The 14,809-nt window shown below is 42.2% G+C and overlaps 1 protein-coding gene across 1 annotated transcript in view; it reads left to right on the top strand.

The window, feature by feature from the left end:
• The window catches only part of ABCB1 (ATP binding cassette subfamily B member 1), a 105,604-nt gene extending 91,362 nt beyond the window's left edge, over positions 1-14,242 (top strand). The window contains exons 24-28 of the mRNA XM_061198499.1: positions 816-972; positions 1,464-1,661; positions 9,050-9,256; positions 12,695-12,841; positions 13,633-14,242. Coding sequence (XP_061054482.1) covers positions 816-972; positions 1,464-1,661; positions 9,050-9,256; positions 12,695-12,841; positions 13,633-13,839 — 916 coding nt within the window. The 3' untranslated portion in view covers positions 13,840-14,242. The remainder of the gene's footprint in view (positions 1-815; positions 973-1,463; positions 1,662-9,049; positions 9,257-12,694; positions 12,842-13,632) is intronic.
• Positions 14,243-14,809: the final 567 nt, after the last annotated feature.

Genomic DNA, 14,809 nt, shown 5'->3' with positions numbered 1-14,809 from the left:
TCGACCCCTGGTGGGGGAACTAAGATCCTGCAAGCCGTGTGGCATGGCCAAAAAAAAAAGTCTATGCATCTTGAGAGCAGCATGATATCTGGCTCTTTAAGGAACTCTGTTTGCAGTATAGTTCACAGGTTTTCTAAGAATCTGATGTAATCCAGCAAAACTGCCTATATCCGTTATTGATTGTCACAAATAACGCTGCATGACAACCACCCACTACCCCCCAGTGACACACGATAATAAACATTTATTTTTGCCCTTAAGTTTGGGGGTCAGCTGGGCAGTTCTGCTGATCGGGGCATAGTGGATCTCAGCTGGGCTCGCTCTTGTGTGCAGTGAGTAACAGGCTAGTTGGCTGGGGCCCATGGCACTCTTCTGTCTGTGCCTTGTCCGCCAGCAGCTAGGTGGGCTTGTGGTAGTGGCGGGGAGAGAGAGAGAGAGAGAGAGAAGCATGCAAGGCCCCCTGAGTCATAGGCTTGGACCTGGCAACAGTCACTTCTGCCACGTCCTGTTGGCTAAAGCAAATTCCACGGACAAACCAGATTCAAAGGGTAGGAAAACAAATTCCACTTCTTCATTGGAGGAGCTGCAAAGTCACTTACAAGAAGGTGAGGACACAGAGAGAGATGAAACATGGGGTCATTTTACAATCAGTCAGTTACACCGATATGAACTTATAAGGAAAAGTGTTTGGTTTTTTTTGAAACTTTTTGACTAACGTGTTGTGACTGTTTGAGACAGTGCTCTGGGTGTAGGAGTGTCACCTTTCTAGCATTGCAGTCCTAACTCTTTGTACGTTTTGTCTTTGTCGTTGGCAGAGTGTTCTCAGCCATTGTCTTTGGCGCGATGGCTGTGGGACAGGTCAGTTCATTTGCTCCTGACTATGCCAAGGCCAAAGTGTCAGCAGCCCACGTCATCATGATCATTGAAAAAACCCCTGTGATCGACAGCTACAGCACGGAAGGCCTAAAGCCGGTCAGTTTGATGTTTTGATTATATGATCTGCTCCTAACTGATGAATTTTAGTATTCTAAGTGGAAGTTTAATAAAATCTGTGCTTTTTTTATTTGGTGGTAATAAAATGAAAGTTTCTCGGTCATTTTAGTTCATTTTAGTAAGTGCTGATAATACACGTTAACGTCTAGTACTTTTGTAGAACAAAGCCACACGGATGTAGAAATACTGCCCATTTTATACACAAATCCTGCTAATGAGGTTTTACTATATGTAGGTTACCCTATTCTTGGGGAACAAATTTGAGTTTTCACATTTGTATTGTGTTAACGAGACATGCTATGAAAACACTGACCCTTTTAGATCTTATGTATTACATTTTAGCAGTTACAAATGAAGCCTGACTGTAATACAAGTTCACTACCTTCTGTTACCTGGCGGTAGAGAGGGTTGGCTATTGTGAATTTTCAGGATTGCAGCAATCAAATTTACTGTTATTGTTCTGATTTTAGAATACAGTGGAAGGAAATGTGACATTTAATGAAGTCGTGTTCAACTATCCCACTCGACCAGACATCCCAGTGCTTCAGGGGCTGAGCCTCGAGGTGAAGAAGGGCCAGACGCTGGCCCTGGTGGGCAGCAGCGGCTGTGGGAAAAGCACGGTGGTCCAGCTCCTGGAGCGGTTCTACGACCCCTTGGCTGGAACAGTGGTGAGCACACTTTCTTTCTTCTTTTTTTAAAAATTTTATTGGAGTAGAGTTGATTTACAGTATTGTAAATCACTCAGCAAAGTGATTGAGTTATACATATACATACATTCATTCTTTTTTAGATTCTTTACCAGTATAGGTTATTACAGAATACTGAGTAGAGTTCCCTATATTATAGGGAACACATACAGTAGGTCCTTGTTGATTATCTATTTTATATATAGTAGTGTGTGTATGTTAATCACAAGCTCATAATTTATTCCTCCCTGCCATGTTTCCCCTTTGGAAATCCTAAGTTTGCTTTCTATGTTTGTGAGTCTATTTCTGTTATGTAAATAAGTTCATTTGTATTATTTTTTGAGATTCCACATATAAGTGATATTATATGATATTTGTCTTTCTCTGTCTGACTTACTTCACTTAGTGTCATAATCTCTAGGTCCTTCTGAGCACTTTCTTATTCAGCTCATTTCAGTTTTTTCATCTTCTAAATGCCTAGATGTATTTTTTTTTTTTTTTTTTTGATGTGGACTATTTTCAAAGTCTTTATTGAATTTGTTACAATATTACCTCTGTTCCATGCTTTGGCCTTTTGGCCGTGAGGCATGTGGGATCCCAGCTCCCCGACCAGGGATCGAACCCGCTCTGGAAGGCAAGGTGTCAACCACTGGACTGCCAGGGAAACCCCTGCCTAGATGTATTTAATTCTCAACTATAAGCCATAACTTTACAAACTTTTAAACAACAGTCCCACTTAAAGTCTGACATCCTAGATATAGTCTCCAAGCTGTGTCCACTGCCCCAGCCAACTTCTCCAGCCTTTCCCTCAACCCTGCTACTCTACCTTCCTCTGCAAGCAGCCTTTTTACCAGCCATCCCCCTTCCCTTGGTTAGGTCTCAGTTTACATGAGCAGTTGCAGGAAAAAAAGCCAGAAAGACAGAGGAGGGGTGCTGAGAGAGACTAGTAAGATGGAAGCCAAGGATGGGAAGGGTTTCAACAAGGAGAAGGTAGTCGGCACTGACAAATGCCATGGAGAGATGGGCTAAGACGGAGACTGAAAACACATGGCAGGATTTGGCAATTAATGGGCTGCTTCTGACATTTCACAGTCTTTTCAGTGAAGTGATGGTGGTAGGAAACAGTTGAGCATGGCTGAGGTGTGGTTAGGAGGGGAAATGGAGACTGAGCCAAGTGTAGACTAGCTACAAGATCAAAGGAGAAGGAAAGGAAAATAAAAATGGGGAGGCAGAGCCCAGGGAAGATGTTTAGCATGGGGAATCTTGAACATTTTTATGGCTGAGGATGAGATAAAACCATTGATGGAGAGAGGGAATTCAAACACCTTCTAAGGAAAAAAAAAAAAAAAAGCGAGATCAACAAATTTGGGAAACAGATAAAGAACATAGAGGGTTTCTCTTTTGTTTCCTGAACTAAAAGAGTAAGTGAAGCGTCAAATTTATTCATGCAACATTCAATAAACTGTCAGTGAGTTCCTGTCAGGGACTGTCTTAGGTACTGGGAATGAGATAGGAGTCTTGAAGGGAGTAGTGACATGTTATTACTATTGTTATTTTTTGGCCGTGCTGCGCAGCTTGTGGGATCTTAGTTCCCCAACCAGGGATTGAACCCGGGCCATGGCAGTGAAAGTGCGAAGTCCTAACCACTGGACCGCCAGGGAACTCCCGGGAGTAGTGGATTTTTAAATGACTATAATGGGGGCTAGGAAAAGAATCAAACTAGGAAGGAATGGAATTTAGAGGAAAACATTTTCATTATGTAGGCACTGAGTTACTGGTCAAACTCGGAGGTGATATTCAAAATATTCAACAACTGGAATGGGCCTGGGCACTGGCCATCCAGGATGGACACCTACTTTGTATAGTCAGACCGATGCCTGCCAGCTCTGTATGGGCCCTACTTGCGTTAATGATTGATGTGAAAATAGAATTTTCATCCCGTAGGCCAGGGCCCTTTTCACTTCCCCATGGTAATCACGGTTATCATAAATATTTCTTATTGTATTCACAGACAGTTATGCCTTTACTCAGTCCATTCTTTGACAGTTGTGGAAGCTTTGTTCTTCCTTAAGCTTTGTTCCTCATTTGTACTACCTTGTTTTATATTTTCTGTGAATTCTGACTTTCTGCTTCAATTCTGGGGTTAAAGTTTGGACAGAGAACTCTCAATGAAAACCTTGCTGACACATGAAGCAATCAGAGGAGGAAGTTTTAGCTCTCAGACACTGATTGTGGTCCTTAAGAGACATTTATTAAGCACTGTGTTAAATGTTGAGCTCTAATGAGTTATAGGGGAAGGTGTCTGTCCTCAAAGATTTCTACTGAAGAGATGGGACATATCCTTCCATGAGTTCTATTAAAGAAGAAGATAGGCCGAGAGCTAGTTCTTAAGGGATAACTAGAGCTGGTTGCATAAAGTTGTAAGGGTGAGCAATCAAGACATCGTACGATGAAAGAGATAACGTGAGCTGTGGCTGATGATTGATTTGTTCCCAATGCAGCATATAGGCCAGTTTGGCTGAAATAGCAGATTTAATTAGAGTAATGGTTCTCAAACTTTTTTGATTATAACCCACTTAGGAAAGACCAAAAAAATTCCACCCCCCCCTTACTACACTCACAGTCACTGTAGTGGGAAAAAACACTTGGCGTTAATAGTGTTGGAGTTGAAAACAACGATGGTAAATATACGTGCAGTAATTAGACAAGAAGAAAGTAAAGAAATTAATGATTATTCTCCATGTACATAAGCACAAGGGGAGCGAAATTTAAAACATGGACCATATCAGTTATGGTTCAGTGTAGGAAACAGAAACTGCTCTAGGTTTTTCAAGCAGATACGTATTCAATAAGGGGAATTCGGTGCTTGCAGAATCACTGGAAGGGCTGGAAGAGTGGAAGTGAAAGTAAAAGTCAGCACTCCCAACATTCAAATCACAGCGTCGCAGCTGGGGTCCTGTGGCCAGGAGGTTGCGGGAAATTAGGCCAGTGTCACAGCTGCTCCAAACCTGAAGACACAAGACCAGAGTGTGGGTGTTGTAAAAACTCCCGTCTGCCGAAACACAGGTGTTAGTTTACCACGGCCTCTGTCTCCCAGATTTTGCACACTGCATCTCACTGGTAGAACCTCAGTTACTTCTAGAACCAGAAGCGAGCCTGGGAAACAGTTTTTAGTCCTCCACTCCCTTGATATGTGGAAGGACAGACACAGAAGAATATGGAAGTGAATGCAGAGTGTATAGGAGAGTAACCATCTCAAGACAACACTGATCATGCCCTGAAAACAAAGTGTCCTCCTCCATTGCAGGGAATACGATGATCTGCTCCTGTGCATTTACACTAGAGCTTCGAAATACTGCCAAGTGCTCCACGGCAGTCAGACTTCTTAGTGGAAGTGTCCTCAATAAACATTAGTAAATGTGCCAGGTTTTATTTATGAATGTCAATTAGTGACCCTGAATAACTCAGTTAATAGGTTATTAGTGATTAGTTCTTTTTTTTTTTTTTTTGGCCACACCTCGTGGCATGCAGGATCTTAGTTCCCCCACCAGGGATTGAACCCACACCCCTTGCAGTGGAAGCTTGGAGTCTTTTTTAAAAATATTTATTTATTTGGTTGGTTGCACCGGGTCTTAGTTGTGGCAGGTGGGCTTCTTAATTGCAGCTTGCCAGCTCCTTAGTTGCAGCAGGCCAGCTCCTTAGTTGTGGCATGCGGGCTCCTTAGTTGTGGCATGCGTGTGGGATTTAGTTCCCTGACCAGGGATCGAACCTGGGCCCCCTGCATTGGGAGCTTAGAGTCTTATCCACTGTGCCACCAGGGAAGTCCCGAAGCACTCGGAGTCTTAACTGCTGGACCGCCAGGGAAGTCCTGTGATTAGTTCTTGTTGCCATAAAAAATGAGTCTATGCATTTGAGCATCATTTGATCATAATGATCATTTGAAGCAAGGACTTGACCCTGAGGAGGTCGGGAAATCCTCATGACCATCAACGAGCCTCGAATCACACTCTGAGAAACATTGACCTGAGCGGAGGTTCTCAAGCTGGCGTGGATCATAATGGCCTAGAGAGCTAATAGAGAACACAGCCACCCCGGCTCATTTACGAAGGTCAGGGCCTAGCCTTTTCATTTTTGTGATTTTTCCCAGATGATTCTGATGCCAACCAGAGGTGGAGAACCTCTGAACTGATAACTTTAAAAGGTTTAGATCAAATTGTGGCAAGTCTTGCAAAACCAAGCTATGGAATTGTTCAGAGAGTGGAGTTTCCAAGTTTGGTGGGGCCTGAAAGTTGTACAATTTCAGGGACTCTACTTGAAAGAATACAAAGTTACGAACACACAATTAGATACGAAAGTGAATATTTCCTTCAAATGAGAAAAATTCACAACAAAATATTAAAACCTTAAAGATTCTGGTCCCTCTCCTTTTTAGGCAGGTTATCCTAAATGCTTACCCAGAAGACCTGGGCTCTCTCCCATCCAGAGCGCCGTTCAACTCCCAGCATTTGCCTGCAAATGGGCGTCCTTGAATCTGAAGTTCATTAGCTTCACTGAGACTCACTCTGGTTTGAGTCTTCCCCTGACCTTTCCTTTCTTCCTTTGCCAGCCCATGCTATGCGCTGCCACCAGAGTCCTCTCTCCCCCTTAGGACACAGTTAGCAGCCTGTTGTCTGGGTATTACCCAGTGGGTGCCTGGGCTAAGATGAAGACATTGCTCTTTTGAGGGAAGACAGAAAGTATTTTTCAATTCTGAGACACTGTGTTGCTAAAATCCAACCTGTAGTGTGTAGATCCGATCAGAGCTCCCTCAATCACTAAGAGTGTGACCTTGCACAAGTGACTTAACTCTGCTCATGTCCTCATCGGTAAAATGGGGATTAAAATCACGTCTACCTCGCAAGTGTTGTCGTGAATATTAAACAAGAGAGAGAGGGCATGAGGGGTACTTACAACAGGACCTATAATATAGTCAATGCTCAGTATTTTATCTATGATTACCATTTCAGAGTAAATACATACAGCAGGATAATATTTAACATTTGATTATGCTACTGAAATCAGGTAATAGATTTAAGTTTAGAATAGAGATAGCTCGTCATTTTAATTTAGCCTTTCATTGTTTTTGTTTATTTGTTTGTTTTTTGGCCTTTCATTGTTATTGTCAATGTGTTACTTTAAGTTTTTATTTAGGCCAGTATCTTTTTTTTCTTTTTTTTTCTTTTTTCCGCCGTGCCACACAGCATGTGGGATCTTAGTTCCCCAACCAGGGATCAAACCTACAGCCCCTGCATTGGAAGTGCGGAGTCTTAACCACTGGACCGCCAGGGAAGTCCCAGGACCAGTATCTTTTGAGCAGTGTTCACTGACTCCCTGGACTTCCTTGGTCTTCCCTCAGACGGCCACCCAGGCCTCAGCCAAAGAAGCTCTGCTTTGATCTTTTTATATTTGGTCTTCTAAACGTGTTTCCCCTAAGGAAAGGATTCTTTAGCAAACACAGGTTTTAAATAGTTTGTAGTTGCTGTGTATAGCGTGGGGATGAGGAGACCCAAGCGTCTTCTTGTATGCAGTGTGATGGAGAAACTCATTAAAACTTGCTGGGATCAGTCATATTTGTCTGACTGTATTCATTCAATGGTGTCTATTTTTTCTCCCGGGGGTATAAGCCTGGAAAAATGTTTTTTAAAAAACTACTCTTTCTTTCCTCAGATTTCCGTTTTTCACACTGTTCCATCTAACAAGATCTGCTGTTTTGCCACATCCTTGTATGGTTTTTCCTGCCTCTCTTCACTCTCTACTTTCCACCTTCACTTAACACTGTGAGGAAGCCTGGAGCATAGATGCTTGGAATAGTCTCCATGGCAACCGGGCTTGGTACTAATAAGGTCATGGGTGTGTTTTCCGTGCATCCTTGCGCCTGCCAGCTTCACAAACAGAAGCTGTCTTCCTGCAGCAAAGACTGTACCCTTCCCCTGGCCAGCTGTCTCCCAGAGGCACCCAGCCAGGTACATGGGATTCAAAGTGTATATATAGTTCAGAATATACTCATCACCAGTATTATAGAAGCTCGAAGCTGAGTCACTGATGTCTTCTTCAGCGAGGATGAACAGCTCTCACTTGAATGCCAGCGTTCTCTTGCAAAGTAGATCTTTGGGGAAGACACGTCTGCATCAGAGAGTAAGGATTTTTATCGGCCAGGCTGTATGGGTACGCCCCAGGCTTCTGCAGGAGAATCCAAGGGGAGACAGGTCACTAGAGAAAGGGCAGCCTCTCCCTCCTGCTCCTTTGGGTCAGCATCCAAATCGCAGACAGTCCTTCACATACCCTGTGCCCAGCACTGTGCTCAGTAGGGTTCATACATGACTTCATTTAATCCTCAATTCTGTGACTTTAGGAATTATCATTCCCATTTTACACACAAAGAAACTAAGAGTCATTAATTCACATTCCTAAGATCAACAACGATTTAGAGATATAACAGCCACCTTCTGATGCTCGCTTCTGTTTCATTTAAGTCCTCAAAAACTTGATCCTAACCAACAGGTCAGATCAGAAACATGACTTACAAACCTATTATATGGTATAGCAGTTAGTTATTTCTAATCTAATGGTGGCTACTTTTCCTGTGAAAAATCAATACATAAGAATAAGGATGCCAGAATACATCGCAGAATTAGAATGCATTTTATTAGTTTCCTGTGGCAGCTATAACAAATTACAGCAAATTTAGTGGGATAAAACAACACAAATTTATCTTACAAATTCTGGAGGTCAGATGTCCGAAGTGGATCTCACTGGGCTAAAGTCAAGGTGTCAGCAGGGCTCTGTGCCTTCTGGAGGCTCTAGGGGAGAATCTGCTTTCTTACCTTTTCTAGCCCGTGGCCCCTTCCTGCATCTTCAAAGCCGGCAATGACCGGTTGAGTCCTCCTCATATTGTTCCACTGTGATACCCACTCTCCTGCCCCCCTCTTGCACAGTTAAGGACCGTTATGATTATGTTGGGTCCACCTGGATAATCTAAGGTAACCTTGTCATTTTGAGGTCAGCTGATGAGCAACCTTACATCGTAATTCCATCTACACTTGTGAATAACATTCACAGGTTTCATGAGTGAGAACATGGATATCTTGGATGGAGGAGAGGTGCATTATCCTGCCTACCACATGCATAGGGTTAAAACAGAAGAAATATGATGGTTCCTCAAAGCATACAATTATGACCTTATTCAGTTAACCTTGACAATGCAAACTGAAAACAACAACAAAAGTCTCATAATAACTTGGTAATGTTAATATATGAAATAACGATATTAATTTTGCTAAATTCAAAAAATGTGCTGGTTCTGAAGATGATCTGTGATCTCTTGTTTTCAGCTAATTGACGGCAAGGAAATAAAGCACCTGAATGTCCAGTGGCTCCGAGCACACATGGGCATCGTGTCCCAGGAGCCCATCCTGTTTGACTGCAGCATCGGCGAGAACATCGCCTACGGGGACAACAGCCGGGTCGTGTCACAGGAGGAGATCGTGCAGGCAGCCAAGGAGGCCAACATACACCCCTTCGTCGAGACGCTGCCTGATGTAAGTCTCTCTCCAAATGAGGTGCCTGGGAGCCTGTGGCAGCCCCCCTGGCCTATGCTTGTGACTTCTAAAGGGCTGGATCCCAAAGGTGAAATGAGCAACTAAAACACATGTCCACCTGTATACAAGCATCTGCCCGCACTTCCCATCCCCAGTGGATGTGATGTTTACCTGATCAGCCGACTCACTCCCTGTGAGCAGCCTGACCAAAAAGTACATGATGCCTGGGAGACCTTTCCCTCCAAGTCTGGGTGCAGGGCCCACAGAAGCAAGCGTGACCCTCCCCCACCATTTCTCTCCCAACCTTCCTTCCTTCCACCTCCTTGCCGCTCTCCCCCAAGCCTCAAACCTCCCTCTATGGAGTCAGGCCAGGCCAGGGAACTGGCCCCATGCCAGAAAGAAGGCTCTGAGTAAGGCTGAGCCATTGGAGTGTCCGTGGTGTCGTGTCATCTCTCACCATTGCACATTCCATGCGCCCCAACCTCTGCTTGTAGGGCTGATTATTGAAACCTTCCCTGGGCTGTTGTCCCACGGATGCCTTCTGAATTCCTCCTAGGAAGTTAGGTAAATGGAACCTCTTGCCCTCTCTTAAGCCTCTTAGGTCCTGTATTTTGCCTTGCAGTCTAGACCTATCTTCTCTAACCCACCCGCCCCCATTATCACAAGTTATGTTCTTTATTTTAAGGAAGTGCCCCCCTAAAAAATCTCAGTAGCCTGAAACTGGCGGAGAAGGTCCTCTCCTCATGGGGAAAGATGGCAACGCCTTATGACCCCAACTCTCTCCCAAGATTTCCTTTTCTGGAGGCTCTTCTTTGGATAACTGCTGTCACCACACATCATAGGCCCCAGGGAAGAGGGGTTGTCCCCTCCCCTCCTTTAACCTTCTAGCCCATCTGTGGATAATTGGCCCTTCCCAAGGCTAGCATGTAACTTTAATTCCCTTTACTAATGGCAAGGTCAGTGTTCTCAAAGTCTGGGCGTGGGCCAGAACATCAGCGTCACCTGGGATCTTGTAAGAAATGAAGATTTTCAGGCCTGACCCCAGACCTGCTGAATCAGAAACTTGGAGGTAGGGTCTAGCAATCTGTGTTTTAATATCCCAGGTGATACTGATGCAGGTAGAGTTTGAGAACCACTGGGCTAGGGGTTAACAAAGGCAAATACAGAGAGTAATTATTATCTAGCTTATGAAATATACCTTGCCCCTCTCACATTTGCCTACCACCGGGACCTACCTTTCTGGGCTCTGGGCTCTGTCTACAGAGCACACCTGTAGACATCATAATTCTTTTCCTCAATGTCTAGACCTGGAAAGAGAAGGCAAAACCACTTAAGTCCTATTTTCTGTCCAAGGACCTACTTCTTCACCTGAGTGGTTCGCACTAGGATTTACCTCACCCTGCAGGGGGCTGGTCTAGCTTCCTCTTCTCAGGGGTACAGCCCTGCCTTTATCTGCCTCAACAGGATCAATACTGTGGCAGTGCAGCCTGGCAACCTCTACACCCTCATGGGACTCTCTCCAGTGCTCTGGCCTCCCTGGTGGCTGCAGCTCTGGGTTGGGCCAGTCCCTAGCATCTGCCGGAACCTCCCCTGGGCTCGCTTACTCCACCTGCAGGTGGAGAGCTCTATGTTGAGTGCCATAGAACTAAGGTTGCCAGAAATAGCAAGTAAAAACAGGCAACCCTACATAGAATGAATTTTTTTTTAATTGAAGGATAGTTGATTTACAATGTTATGTTAATTTCTGCTGTACAGCAAAGTGATTCAGCCATATATATATGTATATATATATATATATATATATACACATACATACACATTCTTTTTTTAATATTCTTTTTCATTATGCTTTATCATAGGATACTGAATATAGTTCTCTGTGCCATACAGTAGGACCTTGTTGTGTATCCATTCCATATATAATAGCTTACATGTGCTAACCCCAGCCTCCCACTCCGTCCCTCCCCTCCCTCCTTCCCCCTTGGCAACCACAAGTCTGTTCTCTATGTCTGTGAGTCTGTTTCTGTCTTGTAGACAGGTTCATTTGTGTCATATTTTAGATTCTGGAAATGTATAAGTGATATCATAATGGTATTTGTCTTTCTCTTTCTGACTTCACTTAGTATGATAATCTCTAGTTGCATCCATGTTGCTGCAAATGGCATTATTTTCTTTTTTATGGCTGAGTAATATTCCATTGTATGTATGTACCACATATTCTTTATCTATTCATCTGTCGATGGGCATTTAAGTTGCTTCCATGTCTTGCTATTGTGAATAGTGCTGCTATGAACATAGGGGTGCATGTGTCTTTTTGAGTTATAGTTTTCTCTGGATATATGCCCAGGAGTGGGATTGCTGGATCATACGGTAATTCTATTTTTAGTTTTCTGAAGAACCGCCATACTGTTTTCCATAGTGGCTGCACCAGCTTAACATTCCCACCAACAGTGTAGGAAGTAGAACATGAATTTTAAAGTCAAACTCTGGATGTCAGAATCAGAGCCCACAGTTTGACTAATATTTCAGCCTGGCAAGGACCTGAAAATAAAAAGATAATATGGTTTTTTTAGGTTACACATTACATTTCTGCTCTCCCCTCCATACCCTATTAATTCCTGTCCTTATCGTCATATTGGATACTTAGTGAGCATTATCTACTCTGGGAAACAATATGTGAAAAATTTCAGGAGAACTCTGAAAACAAAAGTAAACAGGAGATTTCAGCTTTTCAAGTTACATATCGAATAGTGTTTCTTAGCATCCATTAAAATTGTTGACGCCTTGGAGATAGTCTTATAAAAACAGACAACAAAAGGCTAGCATCCCAAGAATTTCTTCCCTTCCTCACTTTATTTTTTTTTAAAGGATATTATCATAATCGACATTTTTTTTTTAACATCTTTATTGGCGTATAATTGCTTTACAATGGTGTGTTAGTTGCTGCTGTATAACAAAGTGAATCAGCTATACGTATACATACATCCCATATCCCCTCCCTCTTGTGTCCTTCCTCACTTTAAAATAATGCAGAGAGCATCACCTGCTGGTTATAAATAAAATGAGTTTCAATTATTTTATTATGCATAGCCTGTTAAAATCAAATTTCCTTCCTCCTACCAATCTTTGTCCCAAATGCAATGAAACAAGAAGGCTGGAAGAGCCTCACATTGCAACAGTCATCTTCCTCATAAATATGTTGACTTGTCTACACTAAAGCATAACTTTTAAGACCCAAACGTCTGTTTTCAAGAAGAGAGGTTAATACTGCCATTTAGAGCTATGTTTTTGTTGTTTAACTCTCCTTCAACCCATTCTTAGCTTCTGAACCTAAACTTTTTTGTGTATATGGAAGTGGTTATCCTATTTTCTGCAAGCAAACTCTCTTTCAGAACTTTATCCATTCTATTTTTCATAATAACAAAACCCTATTTACAGAAATATAACACCAGAGTAGGAGACAAAGGAACTCAGCTCTCTGGTGGCCAGAAACAGCGCATTGCAATAGCTCGTGCCCTTGTTAGACAGCCTCACATTTTGCTTCTGGATGAAGCTACATCAGCTCTGGATACAGAAAGTGAAAAGGTAAGAATTTAACATGGACTCATTCACACTTGAAGCAGTTGTCCCTTAAAAGGTTTAAATTTATGCTTCTATCTTCTACAGTAGAGAGCAAAATTCAGCCAGATACTGAGTTCTGTTACTTTCAGTGGAATTTAAACATTTTCAGTAGCTGTTAGTCAAGAGAACTAAGATGAAACAAGGCAGATTAGTCTTATAACACTTGTGCTCCAAAAATCAGCCCCAGATCACTTTGTATTGATCTAAGAAGCTGCATTCAGGAGGCATAGTCCCATTTCTACTGGCAGCATTTCCTCAACAACTATATAAAAAAGTGGAAGCACAGAACAATGTTAAAAGCTGACTGTACTTGAAGGTAAATACTAGCAATTGTTTTCAGTTTGAGAAAAAGTTGAGTATTCAGGTATCTGAAAGATAAACTCATTCTGAGGTTTTTTAATCTTAAAAATAACAAAATTCAAGGAGGCTGTGTTTGGCCTGTGCTCAGGCTTCCTGAATTTACTGTAGTGCTAGACCAGACGGATGCCGCAAGGCTGGGCACACTACTAAGTGCTTCTAAATGATTGCATAGGCTGTATTTACAGTCATAACTTTGAGATAAACCAAACTAGGATCCAGTATTCTTCTGATATGACAGATCCCTTGCTTTGTAAAAATCTGTGTTATATTCCATTGACACCACTGTTAAAGAAGCACGTATCATTGGAGAAATTAATTGTGAGGCTTGTTACGGAGGAGAAATTCAAGGGAGTGGATTATCATGATCGGAGTTAATTTGTGTGATTATCGAACAGGTTGTCCAAGAAGCCCTGGACAAAGCCCAAGAAGGACGCACCTGCATCGTGATCGCTCACCGCCTGTCCACCATCCAGAACGCAGACTTGATAGTGGTGTTTCAGAACGGCAGAGTCAAGGAGCACGGCACACACCAGCAGCTGCTGGCACAGAAAGGCATCTATTTCTCCATGGTCAGTGTCCAGGCTGGAGCAAAGCGCCAGTGAACTGTGACCGTATGAGCTATTAAATATTGCCTAATATTTGTGTTAAAATATGGCATTTAATCAAAATTTAAAAAGTGAGCACTCCCTGGGAAAACTATGTAGAGTTACTTATTTAACATTTCCTGCTGCGGTGGAAGATCATTTCACCCAGTTCACAGTCTTCGGAGACTATAATTGAAGGAACAGAAAGAAACAGCATCAACTGGAGAAAAATAATGGTTTGAATTGCATTATAAAATTTATAGAATCATTCAAAGTAGATTTTGTTAATAAAGTGTATAATTTTTGTTTATATTTTCTTATTCAGACTGTAACTGACTACCTTGCTAAAAGATTATAGAAGTAGCAAAAAGTACTCAATGTTTGCATAAAGTGCCTATAATAAAACTAAACTTTTATATGACTGGAGTCATCTTGTCTAAAGTGCCTGTAGATCTATCATCTCCCAGTTGGACTACTGAAGATCATTTCTGCACTTTAAAAAAAGGACTTCTTTAAAAACTCTCATTAATTTTTGTAAGAATGGTTAAACAGTGTAATAATTCCTATTGTACATGTCTTTTCACATTGGGTTCTACAAAGCCATCTGGCTTCATTCTTCTTGGACTTGATCCTGCTGATTCTTGCATTTCCACTTTATGCTGGCTGTCAAACCGGCCACATAGATGAATACAGGATTTTAGGGGCTGAGATGGGGCAGAGGATGGACAGTTGTGAAGTGTATACTCTGATGTACATTGAATATCTTGCATTGCTCTTATAAAGGGCTCTTACAGGATTTTAATACTTTTGCATTTTTAAAAATACAATTCTTTTTCTGTTTTGATAATGCATCACTTTTCCCAGTAATTGGTCTCTTCCAAAGTTGATCCTTCTGGCGGCAGGTGATTAAAATGTGCCATAAGTTTAAATACATCATCATGAAAACATGATGAAAAAGGAAAATATCACCAGAAAATGATACTCTGAC

This window comes from Eubalaena glacialis, chromosome 8 (assembly GCF_028564815.1).
Source record: "Eubalaena glacialis isolate mEubGla1 chromosome 8, mEubGla1.1.hap2.+ XY, whole genome shotgun sequence".
NCBI classification, from domain to species: Eukaryota; Metazoa; Chordata; class Mammalia; order Artiodactyla; family Balaenidae; genus Eubalaena; species Eubalaena glacialis.
Note: the sequence above shows the minus strand (reverse complement) of the source record. Positions and strands in the feature narration are given on the sequence as shown.